This window comes from Phocoena phocoena, chromosome 19 (assembly GCF_963924675.1).
Source record: "Phocoena phocoena chromosome 19, mPhoPho1.1, whole genome shotgun sequence".
In the NCBI taxonomy this organism is placed as follows: Eukaryota; Metazoa; Chordata; class Mammalia; order Artiodactyla; family Phocoenidae; genus Phocoena; species Phocoena phocoena.
The window spans coordinates 23,226,636-23,248,304 of record NC_089237.1 but is presented as its reverse complement, the minus strand read 5'-3'; the positions used below and the strand labels follow the sequence as shown (position 1 = coordinate 23,248,304).

The window sequence follows — 21,669 nt, the reverse complement described above, 5'->3', positions numbered from 1 at the left end:
TTCCTGTCCAGTTCCTTTGCTTCCTGCCCTCCCAAGTAGGACATTCTCCTTTGTGCCCAACCCCCTTCCCAACTTCCCCAGGAAGTCTCATGACCCACAAGGCAGAGGCCTCTCTAGCAGCGGGCAGAGCAGGTACAAGTTATCCTCTCCCTTACATGTGGCTGGATACTGACTGAGGCCCTGTGTCATGTGGTTCACCAATACCCCCCTGGGAGACCTATCAGTAAGAATCTGGAAGGTACAGGAGAACACATCGAAAAGGGGAAGGATGGGTTCCCTTGATGCCCAGTGTCACAGGGCACCTAAAGCACATTTTTCTGAGCCAACCAGATAAAGGATCACTGCAGCTAAACAGATAGAGAAGCGACACAGCCAGGCAAACACCCATCAGAGTCAGTGACAGAGCAGCTGGGGGTGGGGGGGCAGGGAGAAGGAGAGGAGTCTTCACAGAGTCCCAGCCCCAATCCCCTCTGCCATTGGCCACCCTTGCTCCCCACAACTCCCTGGGCCTTTTTTTTTTTTTTTAAGCGGTACACGGGCCTCTCACTGTTGTGGCCTCTCCCGTTGCGGAGCACAGGCTCTGGACGCGCAGGCTCAGCGGCCATGGCTCACGGGCCCAGCCGCTCCGCAGCATGTGGGATCTTCCCGGACCGGGGCATGAACCCGTGTCCCCTGCATCGGCAGGCAGACTCTCAACCACCACTGCGCCACCACGGAAGCCCCACCATCATGGAAGCCCCCTCCCTGGGCCTTGAAATGAGGAGGGGGACTACAGGCTGAGGTGAAAACACACAAGGATAGCCAAACGAAATACAATAGGACTAGCATCAGCCTCCCCCCTGTACCCCACCCCCAGGAGTAATACCCTCATTGTGACTAGTATTTATGAAAAATCTGTAAGAGACTGTTCTATGTAGTGGCTCTAATCCCAAACACACAACAGTTGTCTGCATTGGGAACTTTTCAAATCGGTGATTGCGGGAACGAACGGCAAGTCAGCTTCTTATGGTGTCTGTGCAGGCTTTCCCAAGACCTCGGTTCAGGCCCAGTCACATTTACCTTCTGTCTTAAATCTAGAGTGGGTGAGGGAATGGGGGGCAGAGGAGAAAGGTGCTCAGGTGCTGGTAAAGCTTACTCGTCAGCAGCCTAGACTCCACCACTGTTCCTTCTCTTTGGTCTGTCTAGAACAGTGACTATAAATTAGGAAAAACAAAATTAGGCTGGCCTGTGGGAAATAATGGGGGTAAAGAGACAGGGAGGAAAAGGGCATTGGGAAGCCCTGCTTCAAAACTGAAGACAGACAGACAACCACCCAGACTGCTTAAGTGTCACAGACAGCTCCCCACCCCAAGCTCCCTTCCAGATATCCCCATAAATCGTTTGGGCACACTCCCTCTAGGAATTGCAATTTCTGTCTCCACCTGTCCCTAAGGACCTGGCCCTGTGGAGAGGTGTGTTGGTTGTTTTGTTTTTGCCAGAGGCCCTCGCCCTAGATGCTCCTGCATAGGTACCTTGGCCCCTGATATGGGATGAACACAGCCCCAGATGCTCGAGAGCCAAGGAGGTCAGATCGGGAACAGCCTCCCCACTTCCACACCCTGGGATCCAAGCTTGCTTGGTTCTTGCCATCTTGCAGGATGATGTCACATTTGGAGGGAGATACACAAGTGCCTCTCCATCCCTGGGGTGGGGGGAAGGGACTTTGCTGGGACTCTCGAGTGGGGGGAGGGGAGAGGGGAGCAGGGTCTAAACCCTCAGGCTCCCGTGCAGGTCTGTCTCTGTCCCAGACGAGCTGCTATCAGAGTCCATTTCGGCGTTCTCATTATGGAGCCTCTCCAGCACTTTCTGACGAATCAGTCCCAGGCGCATCAAGAGGGACTGGTAGTCAAAGTGGCCCCGCTTCTCTCCAAAAGGGTCCTGTGGGGGAAAGGAGACAAGCGGGAAGGAAGATTCAAGTCTGGGTGGCTCACCCTAGACAGAGCAGCTTTAGGCCCACGTGAAACACACGCTCAACTTCTGAGCATGGGGACAGAAGGGGGCATAGCACAGAGAGTTGCCAACAGCAGACAACATCATCTTTGTTTAGGAATATTGTGGCACGTTCACCACCCCAGATAGGTCTGGCTTGGGCCAACATTAAAATGTGTTTGCATTCCCCCAAAGCAAGCCACTGTGCAGAAAGGGGGGACACAGTAACGGCGAGATAGATAGGGAAGAGAAATTCAAGACCAGGACTGTAATCATTAAGTGTGCTGGTGTTTTCAATTAACCTCATACAAACTATATAAGGGGAAAATTATCCTTCATTCCCTATACTCAAAAAGGGTAATTTGCTTTTCTGAGATCACAGGCAGGTCTAGAATGAAGGAGTTCTGACTTCGGATAAGCACCTGCCCTCCTCCCCACGGACCAGTCATCACATTCCTGTCCAGGTTTCTGGGCATCACTCCAGTCCTTGTCATTCGAGATCAAAGATAACCAAACATTACGTGGAAAGGGGTTAACTGTCCTTAAAGTCTCAAAAATAACTATGGGTGGGGTGAAGGGTATAAAAAAAGAAATTTAAAATGCTAAATAAGGATTATGGCAGCAAAGTAGCTTGCCCAGCGTTCAAACAAGTGGAGACCTCTTTCCTTTTGGCTGTTACAAAAAGTCCACGATTTTCCCTCTCACATAATGTCTGCTTCTCCCACCTAAACTCCTTCCACACTTCTGCCCACACATTACCATCATGATCAAGGGCCAGTGGATGTAAGTCAGTCTCTTGTGACTACAGCCCATACTTTTCACATTTGAGGGTTATGTTCTCCCAAAACTGAACTCCACACTTACTCTGGAGCTGTCAATTTCCCAAACCTTCCTCCTTCCCTCACTGGCTCCATTTCCACCCATTCTCCACCTTCCCAGATGCTGCTCCTCCCTGCCCTTCCCTTGTCATGAGTTGGTTTTCCTTCACAGACTGAATATTAGAAATGCTGCTAGATACCAGCAATGATAATTCCTGATGGGGAACAAGCTACAGCATGCATCATCCTCGGTATGTTCTCAAAAAAGGTTCAGGAGACAAGTCAGTCTTGAGCTGGTCCTGCCCTTTGAGTTTAAATGCGGGACGTAGGAGGGAAGTCCTTGAAGGGAGGACAGGGAAGCTACCATCTCTGAGCAGCACCTGAGGAAACAGTTACTCCCACTGCTGGTGGTGCTGGCTGGGTGGGAACATAGACCAAAAATAACTGGAAAGAACCTGAAGAGGCTTTAGCCACTTATCCAAGTCACCACTTTTCTAAGCAAGTAAATGGTCCAACAGACACAGGACTGGCCCTTCAGGACAGGAAGCTTCTCAACCAGTTGCTTATATTGGATCCTATTTACAATTCGGTTTAATAAGAACCTCTTCTTTTAAGCAAGCCTAAATTCTGCATTTTTATTGGAAGCAGAAGCACATTTCCCCAGTAGAGGCAGAGAATGAACAACTGGTTACCATCCTTGTATTAGGTTCTTTCAACAATAATTGCACACCCAATGTTTCCCTAAGCATTCCTTCTCTTAGCACCCCCCTGGGCTAGGGATGGAATTCCAACAGATGACTCTCATAATCCCTAAGTTCTGAGAGGGCCGAATGTTCTTGGTTTGAAAAGACTACTGACCAAGAAGGGAAGGAGTTCCAGGCTAGAAAGCAGGAGGATTCAGATTCTACTCTTGAGTACCTACTTTATGCCAGGAACCTAGAACCAACTCCATATGACTTCAGTCTCTCTCTGGGCCTCAGCTACTCAATGCACCAGGTTCCTTTTGGCTCTGAACTCTATGAGAGATGTGGATGTCACCCTTGTGAGGGGGGTTTACATGGTCTGTTGTAAGGCCTCTGGAGTCAGCAGCAGGGGCTCTGTTACCTGCATAGTCTGGCCTTGAAGGTGCAGACGATCTTTGCAGGCCACCTCATAGAAGTCATAATACTCCAGGAAGGACTTCTCCATCACCCCTCTGGAAAACAAGCAAAGAAGCTTCACTTAGGAACAAGAGGGGAAGGCACCACCCCTTCACCATCTAACCTTAATGCCGAATTCAGCAGCTAGAGTTCCCAAGACCAGATTTGGTTTCCTACAAAGATCTTTCAATGGAAAATGGAAAAAGAAACAGCTGACTGCCCATGGTTGATTTCCCTTATACCCTAAGGATTATAAAATGAGAGTGACTGTTAATACTGACCATTTGAACTCCAACTTCAACTCATGACTTCGCTCATTCTCATTCGTTTTCCACAGGCCATCCCTAATCCCAAACCTTACTCAAAATTCTCCTAGATACACCTGAAACATTGTAATCAACTGTACGTCAATTAAGAAAAAAGAAAGAAAAAACCGTTGCCCCCCCACTTCCTAGAAAAGTTTGTTTCATTAACTCTTTGCTCATCTAGTTTTTAACACCAAGAAATAAACTTGAACCCTAAGAAATGGGTTTATTATGAAGTACTCTACACCTCATTTGGCTGTATAACAGTTAAGTGTCTTTAGTCAAACAGGGGCTCCCTGAAGGCACGGACTATGTCTTTCCCATCAGGCTCGGCACTCTCCAAGAACCAAAAAGCTCTCTGAACTTCCTTTTGGGTAACCCCTTGGTCACTTGCTCTTTAAAAGCATGAACCACATCTTTCCGCAAAGGTTCTCAAATGTACGAACAAGCTAAATATCCAGAAGGAATACCAGAAGGAATACCAAATAGCAAGTGGGCTCTCTTCACACATACCGTAAGGGTTCAGGGCAGGGACACTTCCCTTCCATCATGTCACAGACCGCCACTCTGATGGTCTCATGCCGAATACATTCATTGTAATTTTTGCTGTCTCCTGGATGTCTCTCCTATAATGTGACAGACACCACAGTATCCAAGTACAAAATTTAGGTGAAAAGAAAAGCCAATGGGAAGAGATCTTAGGATTAGTATGGGGTACGTGACCCAAGCAAATGAACTAAGAGGATACCTTTCCCACTATATGCCAGATCCATGAAGAGCAACTAAGTCCTTGAGACCACTCACCCCGCACCCCCCCCCCCCCCGCCACACATACCAGTACCCATCCTCTGTTATGGGTCATTTGACCTATAAGCAGCAAACCACATCCATCAAATTTCCCTAAGCCTGAAATGAAAGGCCTCGCAGGAAGGATTAAGTGGGAAATAACCATGTATAAGAATAATGGTGGGACAAAAAGGTATAAATGATGCTAGGAGTCTTAGCCTGAAAAACCTATAGATATCAGGATGCTTCCTGGGTAACTCCTTTACACATCTGTGGATTCCACCATCACTGAATTCAACTATTGTCTATCAGAAGTAGAACCTGAAGTTTTCAAAAGAAAAAACTCCGAACCTGGTCTGGAGAGCTGATAGGAACATGTGGGCGTGAACAGACGGGAGCATGGCGTTCCACCCTTTAACTCTTCCCTTGTTCCCCCCTCCCACCACCAACTCTAGTCAATCAGAGCCTTGGCTCTGATCAAAACATGTAATGAACAGGAAATACACACATGCCTTCAGCCTACCACCACGTTCCCAACGTGCACCACAGCGAAATGAGAAGGGCACTATGGGATACTGTAAACTTTTTGAGGAAAACCACAGTATTCAACACCTGTGAAATTCCATGCAAACTACTACCTTGAGATAGGTAGTTCAGTTTTTTGTTGTTGTTGTTGTGGTACGCGGGCCTCTCACTGTTGTGGCCTCTCCCGTTGCGAAGCACAGGCTCCGGAAGCGCAGGCCCAGCGGCCATGGCTCACGGGCCCAGCCGCTCCGCGGCATGCGGGATCCTCCCGGACCGGGGCACGAACCCGCGTCCCCCGCACCGGCAGGTGGACTCCCAACCACTGCGCCACCAGGGAAGCCCTAGGTAGTTCAGTTTTAATGTTGAACTGTATTACATTCCTTTTGATGACATATTGTTTTCACGAAGCTGGATTTTCAGTCACTACTTTAATAAATAGCAAGTAGCATATGAAAACAGGAGGGAACAGAAATGAGGGTGGTGGCTCTGATCTGATTCCAAGATTTTAAAAGTCGTATGGCACTGAACAGGTGTACACATCCTATTATTAAGTCAGTGTAGTCATCTGAGAAGGAAGTAAGTTGTTTAGACCTAACTACTTAACAAATGGAACAGTGTGGCATTTCTTTCTGCCTAGGGAACTGTGAAAAAAAACTACCAAGACAAGGGGGTTCTGTGAACCAAGAATGTTTGGTAGTTTTAAGAATAAAAGTCCCATCTCTTGAATTTCCAAACAAGACGTAAAAATCAGGTCCTTGGTTAGCCAATGAGGTCCGTTTCCATTTCCACCTACTCCTGAAATCACATTCACTATTTGTTTGAAAGGATGGCTTAGGGAATAATTTTTGTTCCTTTTTTTTTTTTTTTTTTACCGTACGCGGGCCTCTCACTGCTGTGGCCTCTCCCGCCGAGGAGCACAGGCCACGGACGCACAGGCTCAGCGGCCACGGCCCACGGGCCCAGCCGCTCCGCGGCATGTGGGACCCTCCCAGACCGGGGCACGAACCCGTGTCCCCCACATCGGCAGGCGGACCTCCAACCACTGCGCCACCAGGGAAGCCCAATTTTTTTTCATTCTTAAAGGGTATTTCCCTTTGTTTAAGACTACAGAAGAATCACCAATGTTAGTGTCATCTCAAATAGTTTCAAAATGAATTAAGCTGTTTTAATCATTTAAACTGAATTATTATATCTTTTGATAATATCACTGGAACTCTTTTCCTGTGCTCATGAGTAATCTGGAAGGGGCTTTGAAACAATGGAAGACTTTGGGCTCCTGGGACTACATCCTGATCTGTGTGTCCTTGTGAAAGTTAACTAACCTCTCCGAGTCACCATTACCTCAGCTGAAAATGGGGATAACATTTATCTTGCAGAGTTAGTATGAGGATTAAATGAGAAGTTACATATAAAAGTTTGGAAGGGGCTGGCATATAGTACACCCTTGGAAATTATGAGTTTTCTCCACCTTCTATTTGGCAGCACTGACTAAAATATTCTTGCCCTAGCCAATGACTGTTCCTGTGGTTCTGCAGGTAACAGTACTTCGTAACTCCAAAAGAAAGTCTGGCTCAGCAGTAGTCACTAGGGAGCACCTTAAAGGGATACTGGGGAATGAAGGCATACAGAAGAACACACTGGCTCCAAGAGCCCCCAAAACAGACGCAGAATCAATTTCCAAATGACTCCACTGACTTTAATCCAAGTCAAATGGAAATAACTTGACAATGTTATTGTAACAGGGAAAAAAATTCATTATTAAGGCACACACATGCCAGCTCCTTTCTTCTCCCACAGTGACGAGTTTAATACATGGGGCTGAGCCAGGTCAAAAACAAAACAAAAACCCTCAAGTAGCTCTTTCAGATCTCTCAAAACCCAATATTCTACACCCCAAAGCTGGGCCCACCTGGCCTTACCTGCTCAAAGCCAGGTTCATTGTGATAAGGGTTCTCAGTCATCAGGGACTGGATGGAGATGAGCACGGAAGAGATGCTCTGGGCTGGGCTCCAGGCAGGGCCAGTCCATGTACTGCAAAACACATCAGAGGGAAGGGAAGAGGGTGAGGCAGAGAGAGACGGGAAAGGCCCTACAGAAAGACCAGTGTACGAGTACCCCGGGGCCTGGAAGCACCATCATAAGTGACTCACTTTCTCTTTCACTATTAATACTCTGGAATTTCCCAGCCTCCATCTCACCCTCATTCACCAGAGATCACTCAACTGCCTAATCCTCTTATCAAGTGTCACAAAAGAGGGCAAAGCAAGCAAAGTAACTTTGAAGGGATTTTCTTTGGGCTAGGAGAGAAACAGTAGCCAGGGAAGGTTCCCTTCATCAAAATGAAAGAAATAAGGTAAGAAAACAGCTCCAAAGGCAAGCTAAATGTTAACCTCTATGGATCTTAAAGAGCTTATTTATTTATGGGTGGTGATGGAGTCAGAGAGGAGAGAGAAGTAGAGCACAGAGGCAGAGAAGGGACTGAAGCTCCCTGGTTAGAGGCCATGTGGTGGGGTTGATGATCGGGGATCCAGCTCTCTATCAAACCCCCAAAGAGTGTCAAATCCTCTGAAAACTACAGAACTCTGCCAAAGGACAGAAAGGGAATAAGGGGCACTTCTAGAGTGTGGAGGGTTTGAAAATAATACATGAACAACATCTTCAACAACAGAGAAACACCAAAATTGCTCCTCTCTTTCGTATGCCTGATGGAATGCTGGGAGAAGGAGGGAAGCTTGGACATTAAGGACATTTATTTTTAACTCAATTAATTGAAGAGATGGCACCTGAGCTGGAAGCTGAACACAACCCGAACCAGGACTGCCTTGTTCAAGTTAACTCGCCACTTCCCTTTCCCTGCTGGCCTTGAGGGAAGGCCAGTAAGTAATGGGGAACAGTAACTTCCTCAGAGCTCGCTCTTCAGTGCCTCTCAACCTCTCTTCTCAGCTTCGGTCCCCCAGGAACCCTAGACCTTGTGCTCTCCGAAGCATCTAGTATTCGGGCATTGAAGTCAACAGGGTAAACTCATTCAATTTCTTTTGTAAGTCAGCCCAATATTTTTTTCTAGGTAGGGAGGAAAGGAATGCAGCTGTTAAAGTGAATAGTCAACTAAGTACGCATGGGAATTTTCTACTCTGATTCTTGACGGCAAATTTTCAAAGTCAGAGTAGCTTCTCCTTTTCCACCCGATACTTCTGCCACTTTTACCCCACCATCTTACTTCCCCTGTTTCTACCGTGAACTGATGTTTGCTCGAAATAGTTTTATATTGGCCTAATGAAGGAAAACCTAATACAAAAACACAAGAACAACTTTCATACAGAAACAACAACTAAGTTTCCTTACCACTGTGGTTTATATATACCACTATCCTTCCAGCACAGACAATCCTATACCCTAACGAGATAAAGGACTTCTTTAAGGACAACCTCCTTCAAAAGACTTTCTCACTGCCGCAATCACAGAACATATTCTTCGATCTGAGAGAACTGGGCAGAGGGAGAAGTTTGTTTCAGCTGCCTTTTCCCTACACAAACCTAATATATTGGATCAGACAGGAAGAAAGAAAACAGTATCATCAGTCTGGGCAACTTTCTTAACTTCAACTTTTACTTGTTCTATGCCCCAGGGAAATTCAGACCACACTAAAAAGACCAATCCAGAATATGCTAGAAGATATTTCCATTCTGAATTTTTAACCCCGAAGGAGATTAAAAGGGAATGGATGAGAGCCACATGAAGCAAAATCTTGGTAGCACCCAGAAACAAAAATGTACTCGAAACATCTGTGTTTCATATCTGATGTGACTTCCAACCTCAGACATTTTTCATTCAGTTGCTAAAACATAATCATCATCATCACCACCACTGCCTCCAAAGCCACTCACGAGAGACTCAGGAATAAGACATTCACAGCCTTGAATGGCACAGGATCTGCAGCCTTTCTCAACCTGCTCAGGAGAGAATTAAGCCCTGATGCCCTAAGGGAGTGGTTCTCCAACAGTTTGCACCAGAATCAACTGGAGAGCCTGTAAGACACAGACTGCTGGCCCTACCCCCAGAGTTCTTGATATAATAATTCTAGGGTGGGGGCCCAGACTCTACATGGCTATAAATTCCCAGATGCTACTGCTGCTCGGGGTGAACCACTTCACTAAGGCATCCACTGTACGTCACGAATTAACTTCTTTTTCTGCATCTAGAATGACAGTAATCAAGTACCATCCGGGGGAGAATTGAGGAAACAGTCACTCCCATCATTTTCTGTGTCCTGTGATTCAGATGAGAAACCCTGGTTGATGAAGGCTGGCCTAGAGTAATATTTGCTAACAACCAACTTGGCCACTTAGAAGTCTCCTCTTACCCTAGAATACTCAAGCAGACTTTCCCATTGCGGTAGAAGTTGGGGTTAAACCTCACTGTGTTATTGCCCGTTGTCATCAGTTTGACCCGAGGTGGGTGGATGGGATAGTCGGGCGGACACCGAAACACGAACAGGAAGAAACCCCCTTCATAAGGAGTGTCAAATGGGCCTGTGATCAATGCATGAATCTGCAAAATAAAACCCCATCTCAAAATTGTGAGGTGATGTCCCATCCCAAACCCTCCTGGCTTCCACTTGCTACCCACGCCAGAAGCAGGACCTTCATCTGAATCCATATTCCATATCCTCACCATGAAAAATGAATAGCCTGTGCTCACTCACACCAATAAATATTTTTGGAATTTTAAGAAACCCCATTACAGTGTAGTGGCATCTTACTCAGGGGTTACATTCTAAAGTTAGAGCCCAAGGTGAAAATTGAATCTAGCCAGAATCACCCTTGAGTGTCCCTTAAACTCCCTTAAAGCATGTTTTTTGTTCAGACTTCCCTGATCAGTATTTTATATAACAAATGGATAGAACACCAACGTGCGAAACATAATATACATCTGTAAAATATTGTCCTAGCATGCTTAATTTTAAGAAATCAATACATATTTTTACTGAGTACGTATGTTTGATTTGCCTAGGTTAAACATGCGTACGATGCAACTCCACCCTCCATTTATGTGGCACAAAGGGGAGGAGATGAATGGAAAAGAAGAAAGGGATTGGAGGCCACAGCACCGGTGCCAATCACAGGGCAGAGCTGAGGGTTGTGATGGAGGCCTACGGTATCTGTCTCCTCCGCAGAGGCTCAAACCTACTGTGGAGGATGTGGCTCAGGCAGCATCCAGCTGTGTGAAAGATACAAAGAAAAATGGGGAAACTCAGGGTCCACTCGGAGCCATAGACTATCCCCAGAACTTTCCCCAACACTGTAGGTTAATAATAATATAAAAAAATCAGCAGCACTTGAAACAAAATGCTAAGTTCTCTTCCTCCAGCTGTGATTTATTGAACAAGACTTCCCTTCTTGAAGGGAAGAAAACCTAACTGACTCAGTTATATTTCTTCATCTACAAAGGCTCCTAGGCACTTAAGTCTGCTCAGAATTTAAACAGCAAGAGGAAAAAGGACCTGCAATCCAATGCCTCTGTCTATAGTCCCCACCTTGCCCTGGTGGCATCCTATGTTATCTTTTACCCTTCAGTCATTTGGAATAGCAAGCTCAAATGGTATCAACATGACATCAATTCTGGGACCCCAGGGACTAGCATATTAACACTAATACTTGACTAAGAACAATATGTCCCAGGAAAAACATTTCCAACCACATAAAAAGAAAAAAATCAATTTAAAGGGAAACCTATTCAAAACAAAACAGACACACAAATAATACCAAATCTGAATTTTTACTATAAGAAATTTGACACTAAAAGGAGTTTTCATTTAAACAACACTAGATTTAGGTAATCTGATTTCTTCCCGGTATCAGTTTAAGTAAAAATTCACTTCTCAGGGTAGAGCAATCAATGACACAGAAGTCTAGGTATCTATGCCAGAGGAATTTAAGCTTTCTCTTGTGTCTGTGTGTGGACAAGAGAGGAACGGTCTTTGGGGTGGAAAGGATATTCAAAAGCAATCAGTAAGGACAGGAGCCTAAACAAGGCCCTGTAACTACAAACACTGTTCACTCAAGCTTGTCCCATCCCCAACCTTCTTGGCATCTGACTTACAGCACCACACTTAAAGGTCAAGAGTGGCAGGATGGGGGAAGAGTTGGCTAGTACAATAGGGTGACCATATAATTTATCATCCTAACTGGAGCACTTTTGAGAGGTAAAGAGTGCTCTGTTAATAATTAAGCTTGGACAACAGGCATAAACTGGGCTTTTCCAAGCCAACCAGGACCTTTTGGCACCCCAAAACAGATACCTGTTCAAGGCTCCGTTCCACCTCACTGTGTGACCTTGGGCAAGCCACTTACTCTCTTGGGGTTTTGATTTATTCATCTGTGTAATCAGAGATGTGAGCTGGATAATCTCTTTTAGGCTCTTTCAACTTTATGGGCCCAATTTCCCAATAACCCCCAAACCCCACCAAGGTACATACCTTAGTCATGTCAACAGTATCAGGTACAACGAACATTCCTGGAGGAGGCTCCTTATAAATGGACATGATATCCCTGTATAACACCAAGAGGAAGTGGGGGAGGGAGTGAGGGAGAGGAGAAAAAAGGGGAATCCCTTGAGCAGGACAGTTGTTATCACCTCAGTGAGGCCAGGGTTCGAGAAAGTGGTGCTTGGTACCACAAATGTTTGCACCGTCTTGTTGGCTGAGAAATCTCAGCTGAGTATTTGTCAGGCAAGCAGAGAGCAAATTATCATCAAAGGGGCATTGTTTCCTCAGGGGGAGGGAAGGGAGAGGGGGAAAAAAAAAATCAGAGATCCCAATGGTATCCAATGTCACCCTGGAAAAGCCACATCCCATTTACTCTCACTTCCTCCCACATGGCACTTCATTCACTCCCCACCTCCGAGATTCCCAGGTACTACGGCTGAATGCTAAATGAAGATTTCTCGGTAACTGGGATGGCATAATCAACTCCACTAAAAAACTAATTCCATAAACCACACAGTGGACCGTTGCTAGCACGGGGATTATATGAAGCAAGTGAGCTAGCAGGGAGCAATAATGGCCTTCTTGCCCAGGAGACTAATAGTGTACAGACCTCTTCATGTTGGGATGGGGACCCTCTGAAACTGCTGAGAATCTCACAGGTGGAGGATGACATGAAGTCATTACTATAGAAGATGAGAGGACTTCTAGGTCATAGCTCATAAACTAGAATGGATCAGTTGTGAGCAAGGGCCTATAGGTGGGAAATCTAGGGACTTGCTACGGTACAGAGGGACATAAAAAAGTGCAACCAAGTGACAGAGTGGAGGAAAAGAAGTATTGGCAGAACTCAGAGGTATGTTAGGATTGGAAGACTGAAATGGCTGAAGGAGTACAAGAGTTGAGGAGTGCTGAGTTTCTTGTTAGAGGTGGCAGCCTTGATGGAGCTGGCAAACTGTGTCAGGCACTGGGCCAGGTACTTTACACACAGTATGCTGTTTAATTTTTAGTACAACCTTGAAAGTAGGCAGAAACATCTGAAAGAACTTGGAATGTGGGGAATGTGATTACCTAGATGAGGATGACTGTGATGGTGGCATGGGGAGAGAGAGTCTGGCTATGAGCAAACAGGTTTCAGGATTAATAGCAGCTAAAAAGCATTCCCTTTTCCTATGGGATAGGTACTATGCTAAGCAATTTCACAGAAACATTATCTATTAAATGATATGATCTGAGATCAGTCACCCGAGAAATAAGCACAGAAGGGCCTTGGGCCTTTGTTCCTATATTTCAATTGGGTACATTTGCTTCAGAAAGTAAATCACATGACTCAGAGGAAAGAATACAGAAAAGAAAGTCTTGACTGGGATACCACAAGCCAATGTGAGACTGGGTGGGGGGGCGGCGGGGGGATGGAAGCTTGAGTTCCTGGAACAGGTGTGAGAGTAGAGAGCTTTGGGGTTCTGGAAAAGTGGTTCAAGAGAAGGCTGCTGGCATGCGTGGGAAGCGACCTAGACTTGGGTAGGGGACTCTGTGGAGGGGGTTGAGGAGGCCGGGAATAAAGCCAGGATGGCCTGACGTCTCAGGCCGGGCAAAGCAAGCTGTGTGTGTGTCTTACAAATGGGGCTCGGGAGGAGACGACGCAGGGGACCGCTGGGTGGGGCCTCCGGGCTGCATCTAACAGGGCTGGGGTGAAGAAGGGGGGAGAGGGGCGGTGCGGAGGGCGGGAGGGGGTGTTACTGAAGCGCCAAAGGGTCGGGTTTCGGGCGGGAGGTCGGGAGGTGTGGGGGAGGGTGTCCGGACTGGAGACTGAGGGCTCAAGGGAGGTTACCGAGGGGCGGGGTCGGACCTGGATACGCGAGGAGGGGCTTGGTGCGTGTGGGGCTGGGGGCGGGGGGAAAGGGGACTTGGATCCCGACGCTCCGGGCTGGCAAGATGTGGGCTTGGGAGCTGGGCCACCGCGAGGGCAGTGGGGGTGGTAGTGGTACAGGGTGGGGGCGGCGGGGAAGGTCGAGCCCCGGAGCTCGGGGCTGGGGGAGGAAAAACCCCGGCTCACCGCTTGATCCGGAGTAGACACTGCGGCGCGGTTCGCTCGCCGTCCCAGTCGGAGCTGAGTGTGGGGTCCCAGTGGCTAAGCAGCGCGGCCCCGTGGGCAGCGGCCGAGGGCGGGAGCCCGGGCAACGGAGCCAGGCCGCTCCCTGGCCCCCCGGCCCCGCCCGCTGCCGCCGCCGCCGCCCACACATCCGGCAGGAAAGGCGGCCCGAACCCGCCGCCGCCGCTAACGCCAACAACACCGGCGACGCCGCTCGCCCCGGGGCCCGCCGCCCCGGCGCCTGCTGTCGCCGCCTCCTCAGTCGGACTCTCCGCCATCGCTCCTTCGCTTCCGGGACTGCTCGACAGCACGTCCGCCGACCAGAGCGGCCGCTGCTCCCTCCCGCTCCCCGCACCACCGAGAGCGGGGCCAGAGTGTCCCCACCCTCCGCTTCCCCGGCCTGGGCGGTGTTGGCTCCGCCCACCCCCGCCCCGACCAGCGAGAGGCGCTCTGCAAGAGCGTCCACCCACAGTCCTCCAGGGCGGGCGGGGGTCGGAGCTCGCCGGCCAAGCGAGGGTACTGGGCCTGCGCGGGTCCCGCGCTTTGCGGGAGGAAGTTCTGAGGCGGGTACGGACTCCTAGGTGCAGTTGAGGACCCAATTCCAAGGAATATTTTAGTTTCAAGCGTTGAAAGGGGAGGAGAGGAGGACCATTTACCACATCTAGGAAAGCGACCCTCTGACGTGCCCAAGGGGTAGGACTGGGGATCCAGCTTCCTTGTGGGGAGGTGCTGAGTAGAGTTGACCCGCTTAGGGCCCTTCCTGTCCTAAAGTCTCTGTGATTTATCCTTCCTGCACCCTCACCCACGGAGGGCAGGCTGCCATTGCCCCCTGCCTGCAACAGGACCAAGAGGAAGGAAGGAAGGAATCAGGAACTACGAGTGAAAAACTACCTCGTTTTAGAGTTTATTCGATATATATTTATGAAGGGCTTGCTAAATGCCAGGCACTTTTGCTAGGCGTTGCCATAGGGATAATAAAACAAACCTAGAGAAGCTTGGTAAAAAGAAGAAAATCAGGCCTCCTGACTCCAATCTCAACATTTCTTTCCACAAGGCCTTGAATATGCAGGAATCAAGGGGCTGTGAGTTTAAATCCTGGGAGGATTCCTCAGGACTTTACTGAGATTAAGCTGAAAAAATACAAGCCATCAAAAAAACAAAAACAAGCCGTCCAAAAAAAAAGCTTTCCCTTTTTTCCCTATCCAGAATACAGGATCGGGACTTCCCTGGTGGTCCAGTGGTAAAGAATCCGCCTTACAATGCAGGGGACATGGGTTCGATCCCTGGTCGGGGAACTAAGATCCCACATGCCACAGGGCAACTAAGCCTGCGTGCCACAACTACTGAACTCGTGCACCTCAACTAGAACCCCCGTGCCGCAAACTACAGGGCCCATGCGCTCTGGAGGCCACACGCCACAGCTAGAGAGAGAAAACGCGCCGCCACAACTAGAGAGAAGCCTGCGCGCTGCAACGAAAGATCCCACATGCCTCAACACAGATCCCGCGTGCCGCAACTAGGACCCAACACAGCCAAAAATAAAAAAAGTAAAAAAAAAAAAAAAGTACAGGATCATAATTTAACACTCCCAGCAAGACCTGGGGCAGCACTCAGTAACCAAACATACTGATACTTCTGTAGCAAAGCATATGAATATTCATATTAATTTGGGTACACTTACGAATATTCATACAAAATCAGCCGAATAGCCTAACTTTATTTTTAAACTTTTTAAATTTCTTTAATGTTGTACCTATTTATTTTTATTTTTGGCTGCATTGGGTCTTCGCCGCTGCTCGTGGGCTTTGTCTAGTCGCAGCGAGCGGGGGCCACTCTTCGTTGCGGTGCGCGGGCTTCTCATTGCGGTGGCTTCTCTTGTTGCCGGGTGCAGGCTCTAGGCGCACGGGCTTCAGTAGTTGTGGCACAAGGGCTCAGTAGTTGTGGCACGTGGGCTCTAGAGCGCAGGCTCAGTAGGTTGTGGCTCACGGGCTTAGTTGCTCCGCAGCATGTGGGATCTTCCTGGAACAAGGCTCGAACCTGTGTCCCCTGCATTGGCAGGCGGATTCCCAACCACTGCGCCACCAGGGAAGCCCCTAGCCTCACTTTAGATTACGTTTTGCCGCCAAATTTGTTTCTTAAAAAAGAAGTCCTGTTTTCACAGCTTTATGAATTTTCCAGCCAGGGACTGTGGAGTTGAGTGATAATAGCCAGCATTTATTGAGAGCTAAAATACTGGATTTTTAGTTAACAATTATTGAGTGCCTAACAGGTCCCAAGCGCTTTTTTTTTTTTTTTTTTAACACAAATGGATTTTTTTTTTTTTTTTTAAATTTTTGGCTCCGTTGGGTCTTCGTTGCTGTGCGTGGGCTTTCTCCAGTTGCGGCGGGCGGGGGCTGCTCTTCGTTACGGTGCGCGGGCTTCTCATTGTGGTGGCTTCTCTTGTTGCGGAGTACGGGCTCTAGCCGCACGGCCTTCAGTAGTTGTGGTACACAGGCTCAGTAGTTGTGGCTCGCAGGCTCTACAGCGCAGGCTCAGTAGTTGTGGCACATGGGCTTAGTTGCTCCGCGGCATGTGGATCTTCCCGGACCAGGGCTTGAACCTGTGTCCCCTGCATTGGCAGGCGGATTCTTTTTTTATTATTATTTTTAAAATTTTATCTTATTTTTAAAATTTTTTTTGGCTGTGCTGGGTCTTCGTTGCTGTGCACAGGCTTTCTCTAGTTGCGGCCAGCAGGGGCCACTCTTTATTGCGGTACGCGGGCTTCTCATTACAGTGACTTCTCTTGTTGTGGAGCATGGGCTCTAGACGTGCGGGCTTCAGCAGTTGCAGCACATGGGCTCAGGAGTTGCAGCACGCAGGCCCTCGAGCGCGTGGGCTTCAGTAGTTGTGGTGCAAGGGCCTAGCTGATCCGCGGCATGTGGAATCCTCCCAGACCAGGGCTCGAACCCGTGTCCCCTGCACTGGCAGGCAGATTTCCAACCACTGTGCCACCAGGGAAGTCCCTGGCAGGGGGATTCTTAACCACTTAACCACTACACCACCAGGCAAGTCCCGTGCCAAGTGCTTTGTATGGCTTATTTATTCCTTTCAACAAACCTATGAAGTAAGTACTATTATTAGTCCGTTCTGATAGATGGAAAAAGAGAGGCTTACAGAGGTTCAGTCATTTACATGGGTCACAGTGAGAGCAAGCCAAATCTGTCTCCAGAAAAAACGTTCTGACCACTATGTGATACTGTCACAGCTTGGAAGTCTCTCTCACACTTATCACATTGTACCTTGTACTAATTACAGTCCTTTGGTACCTGTTGCTTCCACCCCATACTCCCCCCTGCTCCCCGTTCTTCAGACTCTAGATCGTGTATTATCTATGAATCCAGCATGGGGCCTGTCACAGCTTAGGTACTTAACATGAAGCAAAATGAATCGATACAATATTTTATACAGATTTCATGTTTTATTGGTATAGCGTTTTACCACTCTATAATAAAGAAGCCTAAATATCTCTGAAAGGATATGCAAGAAACTGGTAACAGCGGTTGCCTCTTGATTGCAGACAAGATGGGGCAAAGGGCATATATATATATACACACACACAAACACACTTGTACCTTTTAAATGTTGTGCTGTACATCTATTGCCTATTCAAACTATATATTTCATTCATTTTTTAAGGATTCTAGAATTTTTCTTGGGTATTATTTACTTAGTAAGATGGTCAAAAGTCATTGGGTAACCTCATGCAAAGAAAAACACTACTTCATAGCTTCTCCATGGCTACAGACTGCAGAGGCCCATAGGGGGCCCATGGGGTGAGAGGACTCCTCAATGGGTCCCTTACTTATTACTGGACCATTGTTTTCAGGTACAAGGTCCATTAGAGATGGGACAATGAACAGAAAACCACTTACCTCAGAACCAGAAAAAAGAGGTTCAACCTTTGATGTGTACCACTCTGCAAATATCCTCTTTGAGCCTATTTCTGCATCCATAGAATGGTGATAATTACTACCTCTCAGGGTTTTTCTGAGGATTACGTGTGGCATTTTTAGAAGTGTTTTGCAAAGTGGTAGGCACTGTCCAAATAATCGGCACCTCACTTGCCCATGTGCCTTCTCTCCTCTGGGCCTGTGCTCATATTCTCTCTACCTGGAATACGCTTTCCCTTTATTAGGGAAAATCCTAGTTATTTAAAGTCTCTAAGCGTCTATTCTTCATCAGTAATATTGATTAAAAAAATAGTAGCTATAAAGAAGAGATAATGTGATGACGACTGTGCACGATACCTGGCCAAAGTAAGTGTTCGATAATAATAATAATTATTATCTTAAATTTTACTTATTTATTTTTGGCTGCATTGGGTGGCTTCTCTGGTTGTGGAGCATGGGCTCTGGGTGTGTGGGCTCAGTAGTTGTGGCACATGGGCTTAGTTGCTCCGCGGCATGTGGGATCTTCCCGGACCAGGGCTCGAACCTGTGTCCCCTGCACTGGCAGGCGGATTTTTAACCACTGCACCACCAGGGAAGTCCCAATAATTAATAACTCTTATTATTCTTACCTTCAAGCCTGGCTGTAATATTACTTTCTCTGCCAAGCCTTAACACCCCCAGGCATATTATTAATATTATTAGTCATTTTTAATTACTCCATCCTCTGAAGTAATTCATACCTTTATTATAGCACGTACTGCTTTTTTTAAAAAAATATATTTATTTATTTTTGGCTGCGTTGGGTCTTCATTGCTGTGTGCCGGCTTTCTCTAGTTGCGGTGAGCGGGGGCTACTCTTCGTTGCGATGCGCGGGCTTCTCATTGCGGAGGCTTCTCTTGTTGCGGTGCACGGGCTTTAGGTGCGCGGGCTTCAGTAGTTGTGGCACGCAGGCTCAGTAGTTGTAGCTCACGGGCTTAGTTGCTTCGCGGCATGTGGGATCTTCCCGGACCAGGGCTCGAACCTGTGTCCCCTGCCTTGGTAGGTGGATTCTTAACCACTGTGCCACCGGGGAAGCCCTGCTTTTTATTTTAGTGGTTTGGTTACTCATCTGTCTAGCTACTACATATGACGTCCTCTAGGGCAGTAAGCATGGAGCACCTATCTTGTATCTCCAGGACCTGACATTCAGTGAGTATTGCAGAAATGGTAAACACAATGGAAGTGTTTGGTAGCCAGGTGCCCTTCCCCTGGCCACGGATCTTTAAGATTTCACCTCCTCTTCCTCAGAAATGCCTATTTTCTTTCCAAAGGGCTGGCCAAGCTTGTACAAAGAATCTTCAACTCAAGGTCTAAAGGGCTGCAGCTGCTTGAAGGACCAGCTCACCAACTCCCAAGGGAACTCCAGAAGGCCTCTAAACTGGGAAGAGGAAGGACCAGGGAGAGGCTGGCAGAACTTTGTGAACTGGCATTGCTTAGTCCAGTGCTCACTGACTTTTTCAAGGCAACACCTGGCTGCTTTTCCCTGGCAGCTTGGCCAGAGAGCAAGACTGTGCCTTCTGAAGCCACTCCCACGGCCTCTGGGGATGGATGACACAACCAAGCTGTGTTCCGACAGGAAACTGGATCCAAGCCTCTCTCTCCTCCCCAGCACACTGGACTGCATTGAGCCATCTCTCAGTGTAGCAAAGTTTGGTAGCACCTTGCTCATGGCAACCTGGCAAGCACTCTCCCCCAGGACAGAGACCAGCAAGTATCCTGATGTCCCGGTGACTGCTGTGCTTCAACCTTCTAAATAGATACATCGTGAAGATCCTTCTCCTCTTCCCCAAGGTCTTGTGTCCCACTGCTCTCTGGAGCAGTCCTTCCCCTCCAGGGCCTAGCCTTTTGTCTTGGGCTCAGTGCCAGGAATAGATGAAGAGTTCCCACCCAGGTCACAAATTGGGGGCTAAAAGGAAAAATCAGAACTTGGACTGGGTGTTGGAGGCTTCTGATTATAAGTAATAGCTCTATTAAAATTTTTAATAATACACGTGTTATGTGTTATCTCATTACATATCTCAATACATCTTTATATTACATATAATTAATACTGTACATGTACATTAAAAATACTGTACATGTATACATTACCTATATTATCATTATTTGCATACATTTACCTGTATTATCTTACTTTGTTGTCACAATCACTATGAATTGTTCTCATCCCCATTTTACAGATGGGGAAATCAAGACTCAAGAGAGATAATTAACTTCATAGTTAGGAAATGGCAGGGCTGAGATTTGCACTCCCCTCTAACTCCCAAGTTCATGGTCTTTGCCACCTTGCTGAACTCTTAAGGCAGTGGTTACTCAGTGTTTTTTTGGTCGTTACCCTTCTCCCAAGAACAGTGCACCTCTGTATGCACTCACAAATATTTTGCGGTAAGCAAAATGGTTCCATCCATGGGCCATAGAGCTTAGATAAAGAATCTCAATGGTAATGGACTAATTGCCTGCTTGCAGGTGGGAGCACATTCTCTCTTTTTTTCCCTAGTATTTCTTTATTTGGCTGCTCCTAGTTGCGGCACCTGGGATCTTGTAGTTGCAGCATGCGGGACCTAGTTCCCTGACCAGGGATGGAACCTGGGCCCCCTGCATTGGGAGTGCGAAGTCTTAACCACTGGACCACCAGGGAAGTCCCGCACATTCTCTCTTGATTCTAGAGTTCTGTGGGCCCACCAACCACATTCCCAACCCCGCTGATTTGGATTTGAAAGCCCAGCAATTCCAAAGCTCTTTGGAACCCATGATGAAGGGAAATTCTTACCAGCCCCTTGGGAAAAACATAAGTTCCTGGAGCTTCACAGGAAGGAAAAGGTAACCATCTTCCCTGGGGGCTGCTCCTTGATTACCACCAAAGGGTAGTGACCTGGCAAGGATGCCAGCCCGACATCCCAAAAGGTTACTGCATTCCATTTGCATAACAGCATTACCAGTTAATCCATTGCTCCCTTGGTGATACCTCAGCTGCCACTTCCACCTCAGTCTGATTCCTTCTCTTTGGCCCTAAGATTCCTGGGCTCTGCTTCAGGTTCTATCACTGGGTTGCTGTGGACAATCTTGAGAGTTACTTAAGGTGAACAGACTAAGAGGACAAGTAGCAGGTTACAGTAGACCAACAGTTCTCAACCGGGAGTGATTTTGCCCCAGAACTAGGAGACATTTGTCAATCTTACATTTGGCAATTGGTTGTCACAACTGGGGGAGGGGAGGTTGCCACTGGCATCTAGTGGGTAGAGACTAGGGATGTTGCTAAACATTATCAGACAATGATTTATCTGGACAGGAATGTGCCAAGGGTGAGCGATCCTGTGGAAGAAGACCATGGTTGTTGAATGTTAGGTGGTCTCGGATTGAAACCATTGGCCTGCTGTACGACCTTGAGCATGTCACTGAATCTTGGATGAGTCAGCACAGTGATTAGAACACAGGTTCTGGAGTTTGAATCCCAGCTTTACTAACCAGCCGTATGACCTTCACAGGATTCCTCACCTCTCTGAATCTCCCTCATTTTCCTTACTTATAGAATGACTTATTTCATAGGGAGGTTGAAGTTATTCATTGAAAATGCTTACCACCATGCC

General features: G+C 47.5%; 1 protein-coding gene across 1 annotated transcript; it reads right to left on the bottom strand.

Moving 5' to 3' along the window:
- Positions 1 to 1,746: 1,746 nt before the first annotated feature.
- On the bottom strand, positions 1,747 to 14,392 carry UBE2Z (ubiquitin conjugating enzyme E2 Z). Its single transcript, XM_065897494.1, has 7 exons — positions 14,079 to 14,392; positions 12,017 to 12,089; positions 9,902 to 10,089; positions 7,461 to 7,572; positions 4,744 to 4,856; positions 3,891 to 3,981; positions 1,747 to 1,917 (listed from the first exon to the last, which is right to left on the bottom strand). Exons 1-7 carry the CDS (start codon positions 14,390 to 14,392, stop codon positions 1,747 to 1,749), a joined length of 1,062 nt encoding a protein of 353 aa, XP_065753566.1.
- Positions 14,393 to 21,669: the final 7,277 nt, after the last annotated feature.